This window comes from Ascaphus truei, chromosome 3, assembly GCF_040206685.1.
Source record: "Ascaphus truei isolate aAscTru1 chromosome 3, aAscTru1.hap1, whole genome shotgun sequence".
Classification (NCBI taxonomy): domain Eukaryota; kingdom Metazoa; phylum Chordata; class Amphibia; order Anura; family Ascaphidae; genus Ascaphus; species Ascaphus truei.
This window is the reverse complement of record NC_134485.1, coordinates 17,273,016-17,295,933: the sequence shown is the minus strand read 5'-3', so window position 1 is coordinate 17,295,933 and position 22,918 is coordinate 17,273,016. Positions and strand designations below refer to the sequence as shown.

The window sequence follows — 22,918 nt, the reverse complement described above, 5'->3', positions numbered from 1 at the left end:
TCGTCTGCTTCAACCCGCTGGCGGCGTCCGCGAACGTCACTTCCGGATCGTGACGTCACTTCCTGCCGGAGCTAAGGATCTTGAGAGTTCCCTTGCTTCTTTCCCTCCTCTACCAAGATGGCGGCGAAAGCCCGACTCGACGCGTTTCGACGTGATGACGTCTTCTTCAGGAGTGGCTTATGGGTACTGACAGCTCGGTATATATACCTACTACCTTGCTGTGATTGGTGCTTTACTCATTGACGGCGCGATTTTAAATAACGTTATCTAATCCATACAATAAACAGACTAATACATGTGCACGCTATAAGTTAAGACAATAGCAATAAAATAGCTTATGTGTCACAATAAGCGAACTAATGAATATATGCACGCTATAAGTTAATATCAATAAAATAGCTTATAGGTCACATGGTCTAATATTAAATATCTAATTCTAAAATCAACAAACTAATGTATATACACACTGTTGGTTAATACAATACTAATGAAATAACTAATTGTATAACAATTAAAAAAGTATAAAAACGTGTTGATGCTGCCCCCAAACAGCATGAACACTCAAGGATCTAATGTGTATTACAAATCCAATAGGTAAAAATAGCAAATTCGACGATTGATGCACTCTGGTGGTGATAAGATGAGAAAGAAACATATTAAGAGATGAACATAATAGAATACAATCAATATAATAAAATTAATTTAATAAAATCATCTAAAAATATCTATAGTTTTAAAGCAGCTAAAAACCAATTTACAAAAATGCTTTAAAATCAAATTCAGCATTCAAACCATTTGGAACCAATGTTTTTAATGTGTAAATCCAAAAGGATTCCCTTTTAGTTAATTCCAATTCTCTGTCACCCCCTCTCCAGTGGGGGAGGACCTTTTCAATTGCACTGAATTTAAAACTTGTAAGATCACAATTATGTTGTTTAATGAAATGCTCAGATAAAAGATGTGTTAAAACATTACGTCTGATATTACCAATATGTTCAAGAATTCTAATGTTTATTTGTCTTTTTGTTTTCCCAACATATTGTAACCCACATGGGCATTCTATGAGGTAGATGATATGGTTACTCCTACATGTAATGTGTTTCTTTATAGAAAACTTCTTTTTAGTATTATTAGAGACAATAGTTTGTAACCATCTATTACTAGAAAAATATTTTTTGGGAGAGCACTTGGAGCAAGCTTGTCTTTAAGTGTCCTCGCTCTTTTGAAGATGATTACTGGTTCGTCTGGAACACTGTCACCAATGATACCATCATTTTTTACAATATGCCAGTACTTATTTACAATATTGATGATTTTCCCGGCTTGCCTATTGTAGTTTGTAATAAAAGAAAAATTTAAATCTTTCATGATTTTTTTGTCATTATTTTTATTACTTCCATCATTCAACAGATCTTCCCTTTTAATATTGTTAACCTTTTCTAAAGCTGAATCTATAGTCTGACTATCATAATGTTTATCATAAAATCTGGTTTCTAAAAACTTGCTTTGAATTTTAAAATTGGCTTCATCGTTACAATTTCTTTTTAATCTCCTAAATTGTCCGTAAGGTACATTTTTCAGCCAACTTGGGTGGTGACAACTTGTAGGTAAAATATAATTATTTTTATCCACCTCTTTAAAATAAGTCATAGTCTTAATGGCCCCCTGTTCAATATAAATAGACAAATCTAAAACATTTATTCTCTCTTTACTATAGTTACAAGTAAACTTAAGATTCAGATTATTATCATTAATATATAAAATGAATTTTAAAAGGCTCTCTTCATCTCCTCTCCAGATAAAAATGACGTCATCTATAAATCTACGCCATAGGACCAAATTTGCACCCAGCTCCGCAACTGACCAAATATAGTCATCCTCCCAAACGGACATAAAGAGGTTTGCGTAGCTGGGGGCAAATTTGGTACCCATGGCGGTTCCACACTTTTGTAAATAAAAATTGTTCTCAAACCAAAAGAAATTATGTCAATATAAAATATATACTGTCTAAGATAAAATTGGCTTGTTCATCAGTCATGGTGGAATCTTTCGAGAGGATTCTATCAATAGCCTCAAATCCTTCTTGATGACCTATGGAGGTATACAAAGATGTGACGTCTCCTGTTACTAAATAAAAATCATCTTCCCATCTGTGATCTTTTAATGTTCGTAAAATGTCAGTGGTATCTTTGATGTAGCTTTTTTGTGTTTTCACGTAATCTTGAAGAAAAAAGTCTACATAGGCTGAAAGATTTGAGGTTAGGGAGTCAATCCCAGCTATGATAGGTCTTCCAGGGGGATTCAATAATGTCTGCTACAGTACATCTATATTTCTGTCTGTTTCATTGGGGGGCAATATACCTGTGTACTGTAAGTGATTAAGGGGGATGTTTGTGCCGCTGTTTGTGTTCTGTTCTCATGCTTGTTTAGTTTCATGTTGACACAGATGATCACGCTATGTCCTGAAGATCTACAGTATCTGGGACAGTCAACATTTGCTGCATGAGCATTTTGTTCTATAACATTTCCCCACATTTCATGGGAACTTACAGCATGCAGCCAGACTTCAGAGTTAGGAATAACTTTGCTAACTACTAGAATAACATATTTGCCTTTTAGGGACATTACGATCATTACATTGCTAGTTCCCTCAAACCATGATAGAAAGCTAATTACACTACATATTCTTTTGAGCAGAGATAGGGTGAAAATGTACAAAATGCATTCGTGAAATTGTTCCCTAAATTCAATTCCCTCCAAAATGTGCTAATAGTTTTGCCGAATTAAAAATATTTCAGCTAATTATCCGACAGTGATGTGCCCCAATTTATAGTCTCAGCATTAGGAAGAGCTATTGGTTTCCTGAATTTTGGGAGTGATACTAGCGATGAAAGGAAATTGCAATGCACACTGACTTAATGCATGGTGAATACTTAATTAATAAATACATTTTCAAATCGATATAAAATTTACCCATCTCTAATTGTGAGACGCCTGTGAATACTGACTTAGTGGCGGCTTTTTGAAGTGAAACTTCTTTGCTAGCAGCTACAGACACAAACCAAAATCTCAGAACAAAAACTGCTTGTTGGAGACAAAAATCCGTTACTGTCAGGCATGTTCACAATCGTGCACACAAGTGGGCGCTCGTGCACTCCCTCTGGCTAAAACTTACAACGCATGTGCAGAGGCGTCTGGAACCAAAGGTTGTGCAGACGCAGCCCTCGGGCCATGCTAAGCAGGTCTTCTGGACACTGACACACTGACATAAACTATATATATATATATATATATATATATATATATATATATACATACTGTAAATATGTACTTGCTTTGCTAGTCCCAGGCTGTGCTTAAAAGTTATGTGAAGGCGATGCATCTGCTTAAATGGGCTCCATGTGAATGGATATCCCAGGCAAAAGGTGGCGCATTGTGTGCTCATTTGCATGTAATTTCTCAGACTCCCTTGCTGCAGTGGGAGCACTGTATGCTAGATGATAATGGTTGAAAGGCAGGGTTGCAGATATGTCTAAGACATGTGAATGTGCTCACAAGTGATATTCTTTATTGGCTATATGCTAACGGTGGAGGTTTTTTGTTGCCCTTTTCACCCATCATAACTTAAAATGTGATATGAAATGTGATTTGCTGTATATGTATATATATATGTATGTATACAACAATAGAAAAAGAAACCCCTATAATGAGAGCACTCTGGAAAGGCTAATCCACTGAAAACACCGGAATAAAGTGGTATATTTCATGTAATGATGAATAAATTAAAAATATCTTTATTGGGAGATAACTAAATATTAAAATATTGTAGGTACGTGAACCTATGACTCAACTGAGGCTAACCTAAATCTAACGTGCAAATTTTAATATAGGGTAGGTATGAGCTGGGGTATAGTGTCCAACTGAAACATATATTTATTTATAAAAATGTTTTACCAGGAAGTAATACATTGAGAGATACCTCTCGTTTTCAAGTATGTCCTGGGCACAGAGTTATAAAAAATATATGGTTACAATAAAAGAACAGGGTTATACAGTCACTTCATAGACATTCCATGGACAGATAAAGTAGGAAAATTAAGTACAGGGGATAAAGGGCTTGTGAGTTTCAGATAGAAATAGAGCCGCTTTAACATCAGCAAACAGCTCACGCCCTTTGGCTGCGCGCCTTTGGGGCAACGCAGATGTACGCTGGAGTGAACAAAAAGATATTTTCTTTGTGTCCCCATGGCTAATTAACATTCCAGTGGGTGGGGTTGCTGATTCAGCAAAGAACAAGCACATGTTAACCCTTAGCATGCTGGTCCTGTGCAGAGGGGAGCAGGACCAGCGTGCTAAGGGTTAACATGTGCTTGTTCTTTGTTGAACATATAGGTGGAACTGAAGAACTCTTACATATAAATGCAGGAGATCTTCTGTTGGATTGATATATAAACTGTAGTAAATGTATATATACACTTAAATCCTAGTTAGATAAGTGTATGTATTGGAGCATATTGTGGCACTCCTGGAGTTAATATACATTGATCTTAACCACATGTACTGCTACGGCCGAGTTTATTTGAGCATTTGCCCGGTCTCGGCCGCAGCAGTAACCAGGCGCGCGCCGGGATGTGCCTGGCGCGCGCCGAAGCCGCGGAGGAGTGCCCTCCGATCGGGGCTTTCTCCCTCCGCTCGCCGGGTCCGCCGGGTCCCCCGGAACCCCATGCCGCCGTCCCCCACATCGCGGGACACCAGGGCTCCCTCGCGTGCAGGGGGCGCAGGCACCCGATGACGCGTGACCGCGCGTCGATGACGCGCGGCACGCCGAGGGAGTGCGGCTAGCATGCCAGGGCATCCCCAGGCTTGCGGAGCTAGCCGCACTCAAATAAAATGTGCCGCCTCTGTATTGTCGTGACCGCGGGAATAGAGGGATATGGGCACCCCATAACTGGGCCTGCAACTCGGGAAGTAGGGGGTCTCCAAGGCTGAAATAAACTTTGTTTAGCTCGGAAGACCCCATGCGCCCCCACACTAGTATCAACACCCCCCCCCCCCTCCAAATAAAAAATCATTACCTTAGCGGGTAGCTAACTTGTTTCATACAGGTTCTGGAGGCCTGTTGGGGGGTCCAGCCAGGCGCCCTGGCCCACCAGGTGGACACCGTGGGCCACAATTGGGTCCCCACGGTAGACCCGCGGATGTCTGGGAGCCCCGGGTCAGACCCACAGGTGTCTGCGGGGCCTCGGGTGGTTCCCACGGGGGTCTGGGGACCCATGGGGGGGCACTACGGGTCCGCGGTGCCCCACAGATGTGGGGCCACCGGTTCTTCCTCACACACTATGGGTCCGCGGTGCCTCCACAGATATGGGGCCAATGGTTCTTCCCTGCAGGTGTCCCCCATGGACCACGCAGCCTGATACCCATGAGATACCCGAGGATACCGCAGGTGGTCTCCAGAGGTCTTACGCAGAAACAAAAGGAACAAAATCTGAATGTAAAAGAAATAAACCAGACCTATACATTCAATACATCAATCCCTCCCCACCCCCCAACACATACAGTACAATAATGTGCAAAATAACTATTATCCAGATAGGGATAATAGATTATTTGCCCATTATTAAACACATTAACTAGCATATTAAAATAAATAAAGTACTACTGACCTCATCAATAAGAAGCCCCCGTCGCCAGCAAAATCCTTTTCCTCCGTTGCCCACAAAATACATAGCCAATACATTGCAATTACATTCAGATATCAATTAACCCCTTAATCACCTTATCGGATAATAACCACAAAGATAATTAAGGGGTTAAGCCACACTGTCCCGATACCACCCTTCACCCATTCATTTGTACAGTGGCTTCATCATGCAACTATATATACAGTATACATATATCGAGAGAGAGAGAGAGAGAGAGAGAGAGAAAGAGAGAGAAAGAGAGAGAGAGAGAGAGAGAGAGAGAGAGAGAGAGAGAGAGAGAGAGAGAGAGAGAGAGAGAGAGAGAGAGAGAGAGAGAGAGAGAGAGAGAGAGAGAGAGAGAGAGAGAGAGAGAGAGAGAGAGAGAGAGAGAGAGAGAGAGAAAGAGAGAGAGATAATGATGAACCAATATACAAATAAATGTAGAATGGTTATCAAAAACATGCTCTCTTACAAATACCACTTCCCCATACAGACACAGTACAATAAAATCATATTTCCTTTAAAAATCCAATCTCATCTTCCAAACAAAATCCTCAAAAGCCTCAAATGCCAATGAAAACATTGGGGGGTAGGAGAAGTCACAGTAGAGAGGCAGAAACCAACTGTGATTTCTCCTAACCCACACCCCTCGCCCCTTTTAGTCTTCTATGTACTGATTTTTTGCATGTTGATTCCATGGATTTTAAATGTCTATGGAGAATTCGTTTTTTAATTATTTCCTTATTTCCAATAATAACTGAACATCTCTTTTTCTCCATATCACCTTGAGTCATTATATTGACTATGTATATGTTTTTTATAAGCCTTACGCTGAATTACTTGCCATGTATTTTTTCCTATGTATTTTTTCCTACAGTATGTATTTTTATTCAATTTGCGTCGCATTTGACCACAGAGTTATGTACCTTTTAATTGGGAGAACCTGTGTGAAAACTGATAGATTAATTAATTGGACTAATTACACACACTTTATTGGTGTGCACCCACTAGGGGTCTCATTCACTCCTGAGGAAGCAGTCTTAGCACAGCGAAACACGTAGAGCCGACCAAAGCCGGTACAGCTGCTCCTGAACTGACTTGAACTGAAGGCGCAGAAGTTGCTGTGTTACCCTGCTACCCACGTCCCTGTTTACCTGAACGGAAGTCGTCATTCTCTCACCGGAAGTGACGTCAGACGCCAACCATCGCGGACCGACGGGAGCCACGGGGAGGTGAAGCTGCAAGTGTTCCAACTGTTCCGGCACTCAACTGCCTCAAGTAAAAACCTATGTGTACATACATGTTCTATGTACTTATTGTGAGTACGATTCTTATTTGCCTTTTTTATATATAAATTTTATATCTTCGATCTATACCATGGTTTCCCCTTGTTTTCCATGAAAACCTGCTTGGGGAATGTATCCTGCGCCATCAACTGTTTGAGTCCCTTCTGCTGTTGAGCAAATTCTCACCTGCTGTCCTGATCCACACCTACCTGTTGTGTAGACAAATGCTGTTTGAACACTGACCTGCTGTAAGTAGGCATTTATATAGAGCCAAGACTCGAATACACCAATTTTGTGTTATTCTACTGCACCATCATTTTTTGTTTTTTTTCCTGGGGTGTTCTTGATACCATCGCTCCCTTCCTACCCGGGACTTACATAATCTTGAAGGGAATCTGTACATATTCCCTGGAAGGTTGAGAATTACATTTTGTTCGCCTTACAACTCACTCTATACACTTTGTTTATAGATTTTTTTCACTTGTGTCACTACCATTGGTGTGTAGCGCTGTTTCAAATCACTTTGGTTCTAATGTACACCATACAAGACCAAAAATGACATCTATCTAATTTTAAAATACGTGACACACATTTATGCATAGCAGCATAGCCAAAAACATTTTAAACACAGCAAAACAAGCTTTTCAAACAACATCATTTCTTACCCTGTATGTATATATCGATCTAGACATACATAAATACATACATACAGTACAGTGGCAAGAAATTATATACAGTACCAAAAACAAAAAAAAAACACATGTAAAAAAAAACAAAAAAAAACGTCAGAGCGTCAAACTGCCAGAGGCCCCCATTGGGGGAGGCGACGGAGACTGCCTGTCCTCTACCCTTAGCCCAGCTGTAAACTTCGGCAAATTTTCCAACTTTGTATCACTTTAGCTCTGCATTTGAGTATAGACGGTCTACGAAGTACTACTACGTCGACTTTTTTAAAGTTTAAACGGGGTATAAATGAGACTGGGGTATACACATTTTAATATTGAGTTATCTCCCAATAAATATATTTTTAATTTATTGATCATTACATTACATATACCACTTTATTCCGGTGTTTTCAGTGGATTGGCCTTTCCAGAGTGCTCTCATTATAGGTTTTTTTTTCTATTGTTTTATATTCTATTTTGCCCCTGATTGCAGCACCTTGTGCCAGGCTAGAGCGAGGGTTTACCTTTCCTCTCCCCCTTCCCCCCCCTTCCCTTAAGTCATTATTTATGTATGTATGTATGTATATATGTGTATGTATAAAATATATATATATATATATATATATATATATATATATATACACACACACACACACACACACACACACACACACACACAAACACACACACATGTAAAATGCTCTCATATTCTCATTTCATCTTGATTTAACCCTTAATATGCAGAGTGACATGCAGCACTGTGAATAGTTAACAGGCATTTTATTACTCGTGACCAAAATGATTACTGGAGGCATCTCTTTAACAAACAGCAGTCCTCATACCCTTACTTAAATAACTATTTGAAAAAGCAAATAGACGCTCTGCAGACTTAATTACCTCATATCTTTGTATATACCAGCTCAGCTGATAACTAAACTATTACAGAAGAGCTACCGCTCTACTCAGAAAACAACATGGATTCGCATCTCCATAAACACTACCATGATGAAGAATATGATCCAAGACTGTGTGCGGAAACATATTTTTCAGAAACAAGTGTTCTAGCAGAGGACCGGCAAAACATTGTAAGAACATTATATAAAATATTCAGTTCAGGTATGTATATACCATTTGTATTAAGGGTATACAAAATACAAAGTGCCATTCATATGTGTTTTTATAGAAATAAAAGTATTATTTTTAAATTAAATGTAATATAGTTTGGAGTAACTGCACCTTTAACTCTTTTATTTCATTTATTCCATTTAAAAGACCAGCGTAGATGACGTAGTCAAATTCATTGAATTGGACCCTATCTCTGAATATGGCTGGAAATAGGGAATAAGAAAAATTTACTGTCCAAAGTGGTGGAAGAGAAACAGCCAAGAAATACAAGGCAGTCTGACCTCTTACCCCCTTATTCACTAACCTCTGTTACAGGATAATGCAGCGGATCTGACATTATCTACCATTGACTTGAATGGGAGCTAATGCTGGATCTGCTCATATAACTCATAACAGAGGTTAGTGGTTCACCCCAGTGGGGGTCTCTGGGGTCTATTTATTAAGCTCCCAACTGCATAAATGGGGCAAAAAACCCACCATATTTATCACAGGAAAGCTCTCCTGTAAGCGATTGAGATATTCCCTTTGTTAAATATGGTGTAAGTCTTTTGTACTTTTTGCTGTCTGGAGAGATTAGGAAATAGCCCCAAAGTATCAAAGCAGTTTCAGAACAAAACTGGGGCATCTTTATCCTGTATCAATGTACCGTGTAGTATGCTACACATTTTGTGTCCCCCGCCCATCAGCATGCGGCCAGAGAATTGGTCCCAGTTTGGTCCGTCAACATTTCGTCAAGATGTTCGCCAGTTTGTGAAAGTTTTTGTACACATTAATACTCCTGTGCAGTTCTCTTTATTATCAAAATCTATATATTTTGCAAAAATAATGACATTGTCAAAAAAAATTGTCTCGCAACATTTTACATGAGTTCTTGTGAATGTTACCTGTTGCGAAATGTTTTGTTGCACTTTAGTGTGCTTATAATATTATGTTTTGTGCAGGTAAAGTGACAGGAAAAACCTTACTTGATGTCACCAACGGTTCTTCTATATATCAATTTTTACCAGCCTGTGAGAGCTTTCAGGAGATCATTGTGGCCGAATCCAATGAACGTGTCAAACGGGATTTGGAAAAGTGGCTGAATAAGGAGCCAGACGCCTTCGATTACTCTCACACTTCCAAATTACTTTGTGAGCTGGAGGGTAAAAGGTAAGTGAACAATATGCTTAAATTGATCTGTTTTATGGTACTCTATCCTAGAATGCATGTGTAGCCATTGCTGGGTGTGGCTACAATTTTGTTGGCAGTCCATGCCAGTAGAAATTTGGGAACTGAAAGGTTACCTTTTATCTATATTTTGTATATATTTATCAAATGTTTTTAAGATTCATTTGCTAGATTCTAGTTCTACTCTTTACTGACATATCCTTCCTGGTAACAGCAGGCAGTGTTGGGATCAATCATGGGTTTTCCCCACTCAGGCAGTACCCTTGAATGACAGGGGAGGAGGTGGGATTAGGCCCGAGGTTGTCCAATCCTGGGTTAAGACCTTGTACTCTCCCCCTACTGTACTCAAGGGGGTTGCATCTCCAATTTGTTAGTTGGCCTCTACCATTGAGAGAGACAGGGTGTCACAACCAGGCTGCTGTGTATTGGCAGGCTCAGGGTTCCTTCCCTTAGGGGTAATGAGTCACTACCTATACCCCTGGTCTGGCTAGAAGACCAGGGAAGAGCTAGGACTGCTGCGGGAGCCCTTGACCCGTAGTGAAGGTCCAGGGACCATCTGAAGTTTTAGACCAGAATTGTGACTGCATTGGGCAGAGTTGCCAAGTGACTGCACTGGGAATAGAAGAGAATTATCCAGTTCCTGTTATTATACCTCATGCCAGGTATGTAATCTTTCCGCGGGGAGAGGAATCTGTTCTACTGTGGGAGATTACCTTCATACATCTGGAGCCTACAGCAGACGGAGGGGACTGTGTACCATGAAGTAATGTCAGGTATTTACCCCAGAAGTCTGTTCTGCAGTTCCCATAAACATCGGCGGACACCTCAGCCAACAGGTAGCATGCACCATTCACCTGGTAACAGGGGAATCTCAGCTAGGGTGAAGGAAAACCGTTACATTTGGAAGCACTGCTGAGATCTGCAGCAACAGATCAGGCTTTTAGTGACGCAAAGTTGGAAGTATATAGATATGTTTCCAGAGCAAGTGCTGATGAAGGTGGGAGGCTAGATGTTGTGTCCAGGGGACTCCGGCACACCATAACTGGGGCCCACCTTCCCCGCCACGGAACTGCAGCTTGGGCTGACCTAATGGGCAAGCTGTGAGGAGACAAAGGTCTCCTTTGGTATTGCTGTTCTTAGTCACCCTGATGCCTGACATTGTAGGGCGTCTGGAGGGGATCTAGTTGCCAGGGGCCAGGATCACCTGAAGGAGACTACAGTAGTGCTTGTCTGGAACCGATGGGGTTGTGTTAAGGTACTGCGAAGGAGTGTCTTAGGAGGGGTGCTTGCTGTATTCAGGTGCCTGTACCCCTCTGCTGGAAGAGCTTCTGCAGATACTACTAGTCGTCTACACACCGTGAGCCACAGAGTCCTTGTAATGGACTGGGACCGAGTGCAGCGTATCAGAAGGATCTTCCCTAGCATGGGGTACATACAACATAAAGAGAAAGAACCCTCGATGAGCACTCTTCCTCCAATATTTGAAAAATAATAAATTGTTTAATACATATACATATACTTTGACAAAGTCCACTGTGGGATGAAACGGGTCAGAGGTTTCTAGCTTTGTGATGTTTGTCAATTTTTTCAATAGTCGTTTTTGTTAGAGCTGCATTTGGTTTACCTACTTACCTCAGTGCACCACTCCTTCCTCTCGTTAATACATACGTAGTAAACAATTTATTATTTTTCAATTATTGGAGGAAGAGTGCTCGCTCGAGGGTTCTTTATGTTGTATGCTCTACTCAGTCCTCAGCACCCCTCTTATCACACATTGTGTGGTTGAGCATCACAATAGGTAGTGCGGTCTCCAACCTTCCCCTCCCCTCCTTATTTCATTCTAGCCTGGGGAACACCTACGCTTGGTAGACAGTTAGACCATGTGCTGTAAGGGAATACAGAGAACGGATTCTGGTCGGAATTGTGTGGAACACATGGTTCTGTACAACAGTGAACTTAAAATGTTGTTTCTTCTGTTCGAGAACACACCACGTGAAATTGGTCAGTCAAGATGGCGTCTTCCGCCAAGACTGGAGAGTGCGTGTGCTGCCAGCAAAAAGTTTGCTTGCTCAATTATTGCACAATTATTCAAGGGTGTGGTGCGAAATCCAGAACCGCACCCAAACAATGTGACTGGTTCAGGAAGGAATCCGAGTCTTGCCCTGTCACTGTAGGCCACTACTCTAATCTCCACCAGATGCTGGAATGCAGAATCGCACAACTTTTCGAGCCCTACTCGGTCGTGTGAGTGCAGGTGAACAAATAATAATAAAATAATAAAAAAAAAAAAAAAAGGGGAAGGATTGGGGGGGTAGAAGGGGAAGGGGAGGAGGTAAGGGTGGTTGGTAGGGAAGGATATATCGAAGCTAACTTTTCTTGAACATAAATGGCATATGGGTTGTAAAGCTATAACTAGGGCTCTATTCAGCTTTAAGTAATTGATCCCATTGTGTGTGTGGGGGTAATTATTTTACTTTCCCGAAGGAGAACGCATCTCTTACTATCAAAGCCAAATTGTGTCACGCTCTACCCCGGGGATGTCTGTCTGTGCTAACCAAGGGGTCCAGACTTTTAGAAAGTTATCGCCAGTATCATTAACTAAACTTGTTAATTTTTCCATCTGGCAGATAAACCAAATACGATTCCGAATCTTTGGGATAATTGGGATATCGGGGCGTTTCCATAGTGCTGCAATCTCACACCGTGTGGCTATTGCAAAATGAGCAATTAATTTGTTATGTGACTTTGATAAATCCTTTAAAGGTCTGTTTAAGAGAAACAGCCAAGGATCAGGGGGAATAGAGAGGTCAAAAATCCTCTGGATCCAATTTCTGATTTTTTCCCAAATTTGGGTTATCAACGGGCAAGACCACAGCATATGTAACAGATCAGCTGTTCCTCCACATTGTTTGGGGCACAATGGGGAGGACCCTGGTACGAATTTCGATAATTTTAGTGGGGTGAGGTACCATCTCATAAGAACTTTATATGCGTTCTCCTTCAGTGTGGTGCATATGGAACTTTTGGCAGTGGCTAAAAATATGGAGTCCCAATCCTCATCCTCTAGGGATTCCCCTAAATCTATCTCCCATTGGTTCTGGAATGAAGATGTTTGCTGTTTAGATGTAGCAGATTCGACTACCTCTCCATAGATCGTAGATATAAGTCCCTTAGTGTCGGTTTCTGCCCGGCAGAGCTTTTCGAATTTCGTCAGGGGAGGGTACGGGGCAAATTTGTTATAGAATGCTCTAATCTGGAGGTATTTATAGAATTCTGAGTGGGGCAAGTCTTTTTCTAATCTGATATGGTCGAATGTTTTAATTTTCAGATTATATCCTTCCATATCCTTGATTCTATTGTATCCTTTTAGTTTCCAGATTGAACTATTTGTACCAATTAGGCCAGGTGCAAAACTTGGGTTGTTCCAAATGGGGGACATCAGAGAACAGCCTGATGTGAGTGAGTTTTTTATGTTTGTTACTTCCCAAACCGATATGGAGTTGGTCATTGAGGTGAGCGGTAGGGCAGCGGTTTTCCTCGCTTTTTTAGGTAGCCAAATCAGGTTGCTAAGCTCTAATGGAGAGCAAGCAGAACTTTCCAATTCCACCCATCTTTTCAATTTAGGGTCAGAATGCCATTGTATAATTTGACTTAATTGAGCCGCTTTGTAATATGATAACAGGCAGGGTACCGCTAAGCCACCTGCTAAGGTAGGTCTTTTCATATTTAGTTTATTAACTCTCGGTTTTTTTCCTCCCCAGATAAAGTTAGATATTGCAGACTGAAGTGAGAGTATATCCTTCAGTTTGAGTGGCACAGGCAATGTCTGGAAGAGGTATAGGATACGGGGAAGTAGATTCATTTTAACGCTATGTATCCTACCTATCCAAGAAATCTTCTTGGAAGACCATCTGATAAGGTCTTGTTTTAATGTCCAAATCAGGTTGGGATAGTTTGCATTATAGATGCTTTTTGCATCTTTGGTGATGTGGATCCCTAGGTATTTTATAGATTTCTTTTGCCAATTAAATTTAAAATTTAGTTTCAGTAGTTTCTCCGTATGTCTAGGGAGATTGATATTCAAAGCTTCGGATTTGGATTGGTTTATTTTGAACCCAGAGACCTTAGAAAATTTGTCTAGTAGGTCAAATAGGTTAGGTAGTGAAGTGAGGGGTTTTGAAATGATTAGTAGGATATCGTCTGCGTACAGGGCCGCTTTATGTGATTGGGAATAAGCGTTTAACCCTGAGATTTCCGAAATGCTTTTTAAGCGGTCTGTATTTTATTTAAACTATTAGATTTCCCTTGAATTATTTTCATTAATTCCTGTTAATTTATTTTTACTATCAATATTAAATAGGAAAACAAAGGTGTGTGTGTGTGTGTGTGTATATATATATATATATATATATATATATATATATATATATATATATATATATATATATATATATATATATGTAACATAAAAAAGGAAAAAGTAGGGTCAAAAAGGTGCACTCAAACACCGTATAATGAAAAATAGAAAAGAGTGGACTTTATTAGCAAAAAGTATAAAAACACATAAAACAGACCCACACAGATCATATAACATATCGCTATGTGACACAGCGTAGAAACACCAAAGAAGTACAATAGGTCTGGTAAGAATCAAAACAAGGTAACAATGTATTATTGCAAATATACCATAACAAAACGCAGGGGAAAAAATTGTTTTTCCCCCAGTAGTGTGACTAAGATCGGCCGATCCAATGCAATAAATAATAATTAATATGAATGGTAAATAGGTCCAGACCACAGAAAAAATATATAATAATTATACATAAACCTCTTAATAATGGTGAGAGATGGTAAGACACATAGCTGAAAATGAATAAAAATTAGACCCTATAATGTGCTGCAAGTCAGCTCTGTATACTGATGCCCAGACTAAGCTGCACCTATGGAATAAGCAGCAGGAGAGAAAAGTCCAAATAGTGCACTAATAGCACTCATGTAAAATCCCCAGAGATGCAGAGCTCAAAGGTAATGAGCAAAAATTCAATGAGAATAGCCCAGGGACATAGAGCACTTCAGATAGATTGTGTACAGGGCACTGAGGAAGTCCTGTGATTAAGACCAGCGTCTCACAGTAAGGCAGCAGGAAAGTCCTGTAATACAGACCAAAGTCTCATGTTATGGCTTCTCCGGAAGAAGCCTTTTTGGCGAAACGGCCGTCGGAGCAGAGCTGTGACAGCACCCCCACCACCCTGTGACCCGTATGCAACACCAGACTGCTTGAGATCCTCCTCTGTGATGTCGCTGATGCCATAACATGAGACTTTGGTCTGTATTACAGGACTTTCCTGCTGCCTTACTGTTAGATGCTGGTCTTAGTCACAGGACTTCCTCAGTGCCATGTACACTATCTATCTGATGTGCTCTATGTCCCTGGGCTATTCTCATTGAATTTTTGCTCATTACCTTTGGATCGGCCGATCTTAGTCACACTACTGGGGGAAAAACAATTTTTTCCCCTGGTTTTGATATGGTATATTTGCAATAATACATTGTTACCTTGTTTTGGTTATTACCAGACCTATTGTACTTCTTTGGTGTTTCTACGCTGTGTCACATAGCGATTTGTTATATGATCTGTATGGGTCTGTTTTATGTGTTTTTTTATACTTTTTGCTAATAAAGTCCATTCTTTTCTATTTTTCATTATACAGTGTTTGAGTGCACCTTTTTGACCCTACTTTTTACTTTTTTATGTTATATATTTCCTTTGGGTCGGTAGCACCACCAGAGGGTCACTTTTTACCCTGACCTTTGGTTAACTGAGTACTTAGTCAAATAGGGGTGATTTGACTGCGGCATCTTTTGTGTGTCTTATATATATATATATGTGTATATACTGCTGCGGCCAAGTTTATTCGAGCATTTGCCCGTTCTTGGTCGCAGCAGTAGCCTGGCGCGCGCCCGAGAGTGACGGGCGCGCGCCGAAGCAGCGGAAGAGCGCCCTCCGATCGGGGCGCTCTCCCTACCGCTGCCGGGTCCGCCGGGTCCCCCGGAACCCCCTGCCGCCGTCCCGCGATCACGTGACACCAGGGCTCCCTCGGGGAGCCCTGGACGCGCGTGCAGGGGGCGCACGCTCCCGAAGAAGCGTGACCGCGCGAGGGGCGGCCACTAGCAAGCCGGGAAATCTCCCGGCTTGCGGATCTGGCCGCAGTGCGACAAACTGTGTCGCCACTGTGTATATATATATATATATATATATATATATATATATATATACAATATGTAGGTTATGGTGGTGAAAAGGTGACTAAAAACCCTCCACCATAACGAATTTAGCATATAAAAATATTACTTGTGAGCAGAATCACATGTATTAGACAGGTCTGCAACCCTGCTTTTCGCCACTATCACCTAGCATACAGTGCTTTCACTGCAGCAAGGGATTCTGGGAATGACATGCAAATGAGCACACAATGTGTCACCTTTTGTCTTAAACCCATTATTACATGGAACCCTAATTCCAATGCTTGCAGTTTTAAACACAGCTTTTAAACATTGCCTGGGATGACCATAGCCTGGAAGACCTACCCAAGTCAAAGCAATTACCACCAATCAAACACTGAGGAGACCCACAGGGGTTCCATGTAATAACGGATTTAAGACAAAAGGTGGCACTGTGTGCTCTTTTGCATGTCATTTCCCAGAATCCCTTGCTGCAGTGAGTGATAATGGAAAAAAACAGGGTGGCAGACCTGTTCATGTGAATGTGCTCACAAGTAATATTTTTAAATTAACCCTGGCTGTGCTCAAAGCTGTGACCATGCAGCAAGCTTAAGCCTATAGGGAACCATGTTAAAAATGGTTATTGAGGCACAAAGTGTCACTGTGTGCTCATTTGCATGTCATTTCCCAGAATCCCTTGCTGCAGTGGAAGTGCTGTATGCTGGGTGATAATGGGGAAAGGCGGGGTTGCAGACCTGCCTAAGACATGCAGATGAGCATACAGTTATATTTTGCATATATATACATATACATATACACACACACACACATCTGGTTAAGTGCAGCAGGCAATTAACCAGACTCCACCTGGTCAATTAAGACTGTAAAGAAAAGCCTCCTGTTTCCAACAGGAAAGCGATTTTCCTCAGTACACAAGGGTGCTGACAGAAGAAAGAGGTCTTGAGCAGAAAGGCTGTGCTGAGATCAAGACACACAGACACTCAGAGATCTATATTTCCTGAGCACAGTAAGGACAGAACAGAGATTCCCTAGTCCACAACTGGGCTGACCTGGGGAACAACAGATGTCTTGAGCTGCAGAGGGACTGCAGGCTGACAGCAAGACAAAGGGGACAAGACTTCTAAACTGGATCCTGATATTGCCATAGCACACAAGGGTGCGGACCCAGGAGAGCAGAGAGGCATTTCCCTACTACAAGAAACTGATAAGACTTTCTTATGGGACTTTTGCATATCTGTATATGCATATATATATGTCATATAGAAGTATATGAAAAAGGGGGTCCGATATGCCCTGCAGCCTAGAGAAAATGGAGAATTCATCCCGCGGATGACAGAATATCCAGAGGGCACAAGGCAGAAGTCATGTACCCCAAAGAAGTGTCTGCCCGGTACTAATAGTGAGAAACTCTCAACTAACCATACCAGGAAAGCGGAGTGAGTGACGATCCCTTGACAAGCCCTGAAGATGCACTGCAAGTTGCCAGGCATAACTGTGATCTGCTCGGTGAAGAAGTGAAACTGGAAAGAGAAAATAATGCTGAGCTACAGAAGACTGTGCTCACAATTTACTCGGCGTCCAAGACCGAATTGGAGGATTTCAAACTGAGCTAGATACTGCAAATGCTACTAATGCCACTATGGAGGAAAAACAGATCAAATCTGACAAAATGATTGCTAACCTGAAACAGAAGTATGAGGAGTCATTAAAAGAAATCAGTCTCTCTCACCCTTCTAAACGTCACCCAGCTACCTACCTGCTCCTTACTAACAGTGCCACCATCTGCACCACTAGTTGAAGCAAGGGCCTGCTCATTGAGCTCTAAACCCCTTTAAAGATTGCCAATGTCCCTCAATATTGCAAGTTGCCTCTTAAGATCAGCAATCTCTGACTCTAAAGAGACCATCCGCTCATACTTCTCATAGCGGTATGCTCCATGGAACAGCTGCTCCAAGTGCACATACATGTGGCATTTTCAATCCTGCTCATTCTAGCAACTATGAAGTTTATAAGTACTAACAGTAAAATGTACTTCAATATACTATACCTTGTTTAACCGCTTCCTTGTTCAAACTGCTTCTGTTTCTAACTGCACACTTTAAACAACCAGCACTTCAAATCAACCACACAGATCAATATGCACAAGCTCAGGATTCGTGAGAAGCCTCTGTTTAAATAGGGACACCCACCAGGTGTGTTAGGTTAGCAATTAACAAACCACACCCACTGCAGGTGTGTTTTGTTTGCAAATTACCCAGCGACACCCACTCTGCCTCAGGCTGGAGAAAGGGGGGAAAAAAGTTCAGGCTTCAATTACCACACACTTTAAAAATAAAATAACCCACTGCACACTCCCTTAAATCAGCCACACCTGCTTATATACACTAGTATACACAGCACTTCCCTTTCCTTCTGTTTCTAACTGTACACTTTAAACAACCAGCATTTCAAATCAACCACACAGATTCCTTATTAGGGAAGGGGAATATGTAAAACACGAAACAGGTCAGATTTTTGATATACATTAAACCCATGGATTTCAGGGGTTACAAGTCGGGTTTCACCTTTATTATGAAGACTACCCCCTACCATCACAGATCCCCAACCTTTTTTTGAACAAATCTATTGTATCTGCCATCACAGTCTCCATGTGTAATGAATTCCACATTTTTACTGCCTGTGACAGGAGGGGTTAGCCAGGCTGCACAATAAAGGTTTAAGCCCATCTCGTTATCCCTGAAACTATGGGGTACCTGGCAGCTACATAGCACCGTAAACCAGGGGCCAGGTATTATATATGTAAAAATAACGTGACCCCTGCTTTTCCTGTTTACATGTTGCCTTTACACTGGAAACGTGAAACGTCTTGTGAGTACGTTTTATGTGGGATATTTGGGTCGGGATACTTTTTGGCAGGAGTTCTGGGGCCAAAGTTACCTGTAGTCCCCTAATTCTCCCTGACGTGCAGGCACCATTTGCTGGTACGTGGGTGGAATTACACTGGGGCTGCCCGGTGTCCCCCAGACTCCTGGTTTTCGGGCCCAGATATCCCTGATCCATTTCCCGCACAGATATGGGTCTCCCCAAGTTATAATGTGCACTTTCTCTAATTCCATTATGTCTTAACACTACGTTATATGTAGCAGCACAACATTGATGTATTACACCATAAAAATAAGCCCTTTTTCCCTGACAATACCTAATTTCTGGCTTACTGGTGGTTGATGTAACCAGGCCTATGTGTGCTATGTGTGATCTTCAGTGTAGTTAACACTGGTTAAATCCAGAAGTGTCCTAATAAATGTAGTGGTACAAAATCGAACAAATAATGTACAAGAAAACAAATATATACTTCCCACGCATATTGTTGCAGCAATAGAAATACAAAGGACACCGTATAGAATTGGTAGTGTAGGAAACTGCTGAAAGGGCCTATCTTGACATGGCTGCAGGCTTGACATTTTGGTCAAAAGATTGAACTAAATGACAAAACATATACAAATGAACCAAATAATTTGTTTTATTGGATGTTCATTTGGGCTTCTTTATTTATTGTTTATATTTGTAGTTACTTTCCCAGTAGTACTCCAGTTGACACAGTGAAATATATAATATGGTGGGTCTGGGTTTTCAGCTTGCTTAGATTGCATTTGTCTAACTGCAAATATGATGTCCAGTCACTTAGATGTAGAGAATGTTTTGTAAGTTACGTAACAAAGTATTCAGTGCACGACCTTCCAAAATATTGATCAAAATGTGGTCAGAATGTCAAATAAGCAACAAAAGACCCATCCTAACCTACATCTCCAGTGCATTGTGTTCTCTCAGAGGGGAAGCTCATATTTTGGCTCTGCTCAATAGTTCAGAATAATCTATATATTTAGAAATTTAGAATGCAACATTCTGTTAGGAGACCGAGTAGAGAATTTCTCCCCGACTGTGCAAACATGGGCGAATATAGAGGAGTATTCATTAAACTATAATAATGCAGTTAGGAAAATATAAGAGCTTAATGAGTAACCCTCCTAGGCCACTATATACTAAGTAGGGCTATTCTATGGGACGTCTTCCGATGTCAGAAGACACTTTGTTGCCCATTCCTGTGCTGGAAGGTAGCTTATGAAATAGCACTGCTCAGTAAGTATGTATTTTATTATCTCTAATATATGGAAATATCCGTCCTTAATATATTTTTATAATAGCAATACATTCCTGGTGATGTGAGCAAATGCACATTGAGGTTCACCAGCACATGATTTGTTATGGACTATATTTACTAAGCGCGACTATACCATAAAGTACCTTCCAGATCTGAAAGAAATCTTTTAGCGCATTCCCTTATCTGGGAAATAAAGTTTCTCACCGGTATCTTATAGTATTGCTGCTTAGTAAATATTTGCCTGTATCTGTTAACAAGTCCTGTAATACGCATACCCCAGAAACAGTAAAAAAAAATGGACGCAGCTTTAGCAACAATTACTCAAACTGTAGTTGAGCTGACAAATGCATGAACATTAGTGTACACACCAGCATGTACTGTAGATATGTTCTGTAGTAATGAGCTTTTTCTTTTCAAGTGCGATGTGGCAGGAAAAAGAAGAACAATTAAGAAGAACAATCAAGCGTATTCTAATATGCGACTTCACCAAAGAAAACCCTCTACACCCAGTCATTCTACCAAAGGTGGATTGTCTCATAACCGTCGCCTACTTGGAGGTTGTGAGCAAAGATCTTGATGCTTATCGCAGCAACCTGAAAAAAGTATCCTCCCTGATAAAAGTTGGAGGGCATCTGGTACTATTTGTGTTTATTTCTATGACTTATTACATGATTGGTGAGCACAAGTTTTATATGCTGAAATATGATGAAGAATTTGTAAGAAAGGCCCTTACTGATACAGGGTTTGTTATTAAAAGTGTTGATCTTCAGGCTCGTAAAAAAACCACACATTTGACAGATTATGAGCACATAGGATTTATTTTGGCTCAAAAGGAAAGAGAGGTTTAATGAAATGTTTTTTTGTAATAAGAGGGGAGAAAAATACTAGGATTCCATCATTATGCTTTAGAGTGGATAAATTAACTTAGATATGTTTATGGGGACGGCTGGTACGAGCAAAAAACCTAAACCCCATCCACAAATCTTCCAAAATACATACATAAAATCAGAGCCACAGCATCATCAAAGGATTCTGGGACTTTTGTCTATGCTGTCATTGTGTGTTTGGTAGTATTCATCAGAGAACCATCACTGCCGGATAAATAGATCAGTGTAGATTATATACACATTTGCCGCTTAGGATACTGTAATGACCGAAACTATTCAATATATCATGAAACACATATTATCTGATTACTATAAAGAAGCAGTTTTGTTCCTCGCATTTTTTTTGTTGGCACAATTTTGATTTAAAACTTGTGCCCATATTTACTAGGATGTTATAATCCATAAGAGACCTTGGGGCTTGTGTATCCAAGCAAAAGGGGTGCAATTCTAGGGGTGCACAACCGTCACCATCTGTATCAAAGAAAAATATATATTTTCAAAGTGAAAGGATTTTTTTCTTTGATACATCTGGTGCAATCTTTTTGCTCCAAAATTGCACCACCTTTGACTTGATACATAAACCCCATTCTGTTCGGAAAGACACCTTACCGCAGTAATTACTGTATATTAATAGACAGCTTAGTAAATGGATATATTTATTAGGCGTGTTACTCCACACGACTCCACTCATGCCGGAAGACACCTTACAGGTCATTCACTTGAATGGGCTCTGAGAGATCACATTTACTAAGCTGTGCTGAAGGTGTCCAATGGAGGAGCCCAGTAAATATGGCCTTTGTGCTTTCCGTAACCCCCAATATTACTATTAGGTTTACATTTATTTTAGGGGTATGCTTATCTTTACATGTTGTGCTTTTACCTAGTGATCTTATTACAGTTATTATTATCGATGTTATTATTATTATTATTATATATTATTCTTCCATTTATTATTCAATATAAACTATTCGAAAAAGTTTCCCTTTGCTGTCTGCTAGCTATTCTGGACAAACGTATCACTTATCTTCATTTTCTCAACTGAGAGCAAGAACCGTATACTGTATACACACTAGGCCAGGGGTGCACAAAATGGGGGGCGTGGCTGTTACAAAAGCTCTGCGCTTCCCCAAAAGCATTTAAAATAAATGCCGGGGATCACGTGAGGCCTCTGTATCTTTTACTTATCTTCCCATCCAGCGACGCGTCTCCATGGACACCCGGCATCAAATGATGCCACTGGGTCATGTGATGTCATTTGATGCCGGAGCCGTGCAGGGAGGGTGCGCGAGCCGGTGGGGAGAAGAGACAGGGGGGTGCCTGTCTGAAACTTTGCCGCACTAGGCTATGAAGTAGATAGTACATTGTAGTACTACAATCAGCAATCGGAGGAGTCAGACGGAGAGCATTTCTTGCAGCTTCAGAGATATACTCGGATATATGGAGGAATCAGACTGAGATATTTTTTGCTATCACAAAACTGTACATTGGAACCAAGGGAGATACCACATTTAATTTTGAATATTTGGGATGTCAAAATGGATTTGAAGAAGGGCCATTGTGCCTCGAAACATTGTTCCCCTAATAATGTGACCATTACCATGAAATATTCGCCTTTTATTTACCATACATATTTCACATTTTCCATAGTCTTTGAATTCATAACAAAGCTCTTTCCTGGATCTCCTCTTACCTCTCCCATCAT

The 22,918-nt window shown here is 40.7% G+C and overlaps 1 protein-coding gene across 1 annotated transcript; it reads left to right on the top strand.

The window, feature by feature from the left end:
* Positions 1-8,609: 8,609 nt before the first annotated feature.
* On the top strand, positions 8,610-21,177 carry LOC142490617 (indolethylamine N-methyltransferase-like). Its single transcript, XM_075593034.1, has 4 exons — positions 8,610-8,751; positions 9,702-9,909; positions 13,298-13,439; positions 20,761-21,177. Exons 1-4 carry the CDS (start codon positions 8,610-8,612, stop codon positions 21,175-21,177), a joined length of 909 nt encoding a protein of 302 aa, XP_075449149.1.
* The last annotated feature ends 1,741 nt before the right edge of the window (positions 21,178-22,918 follow it).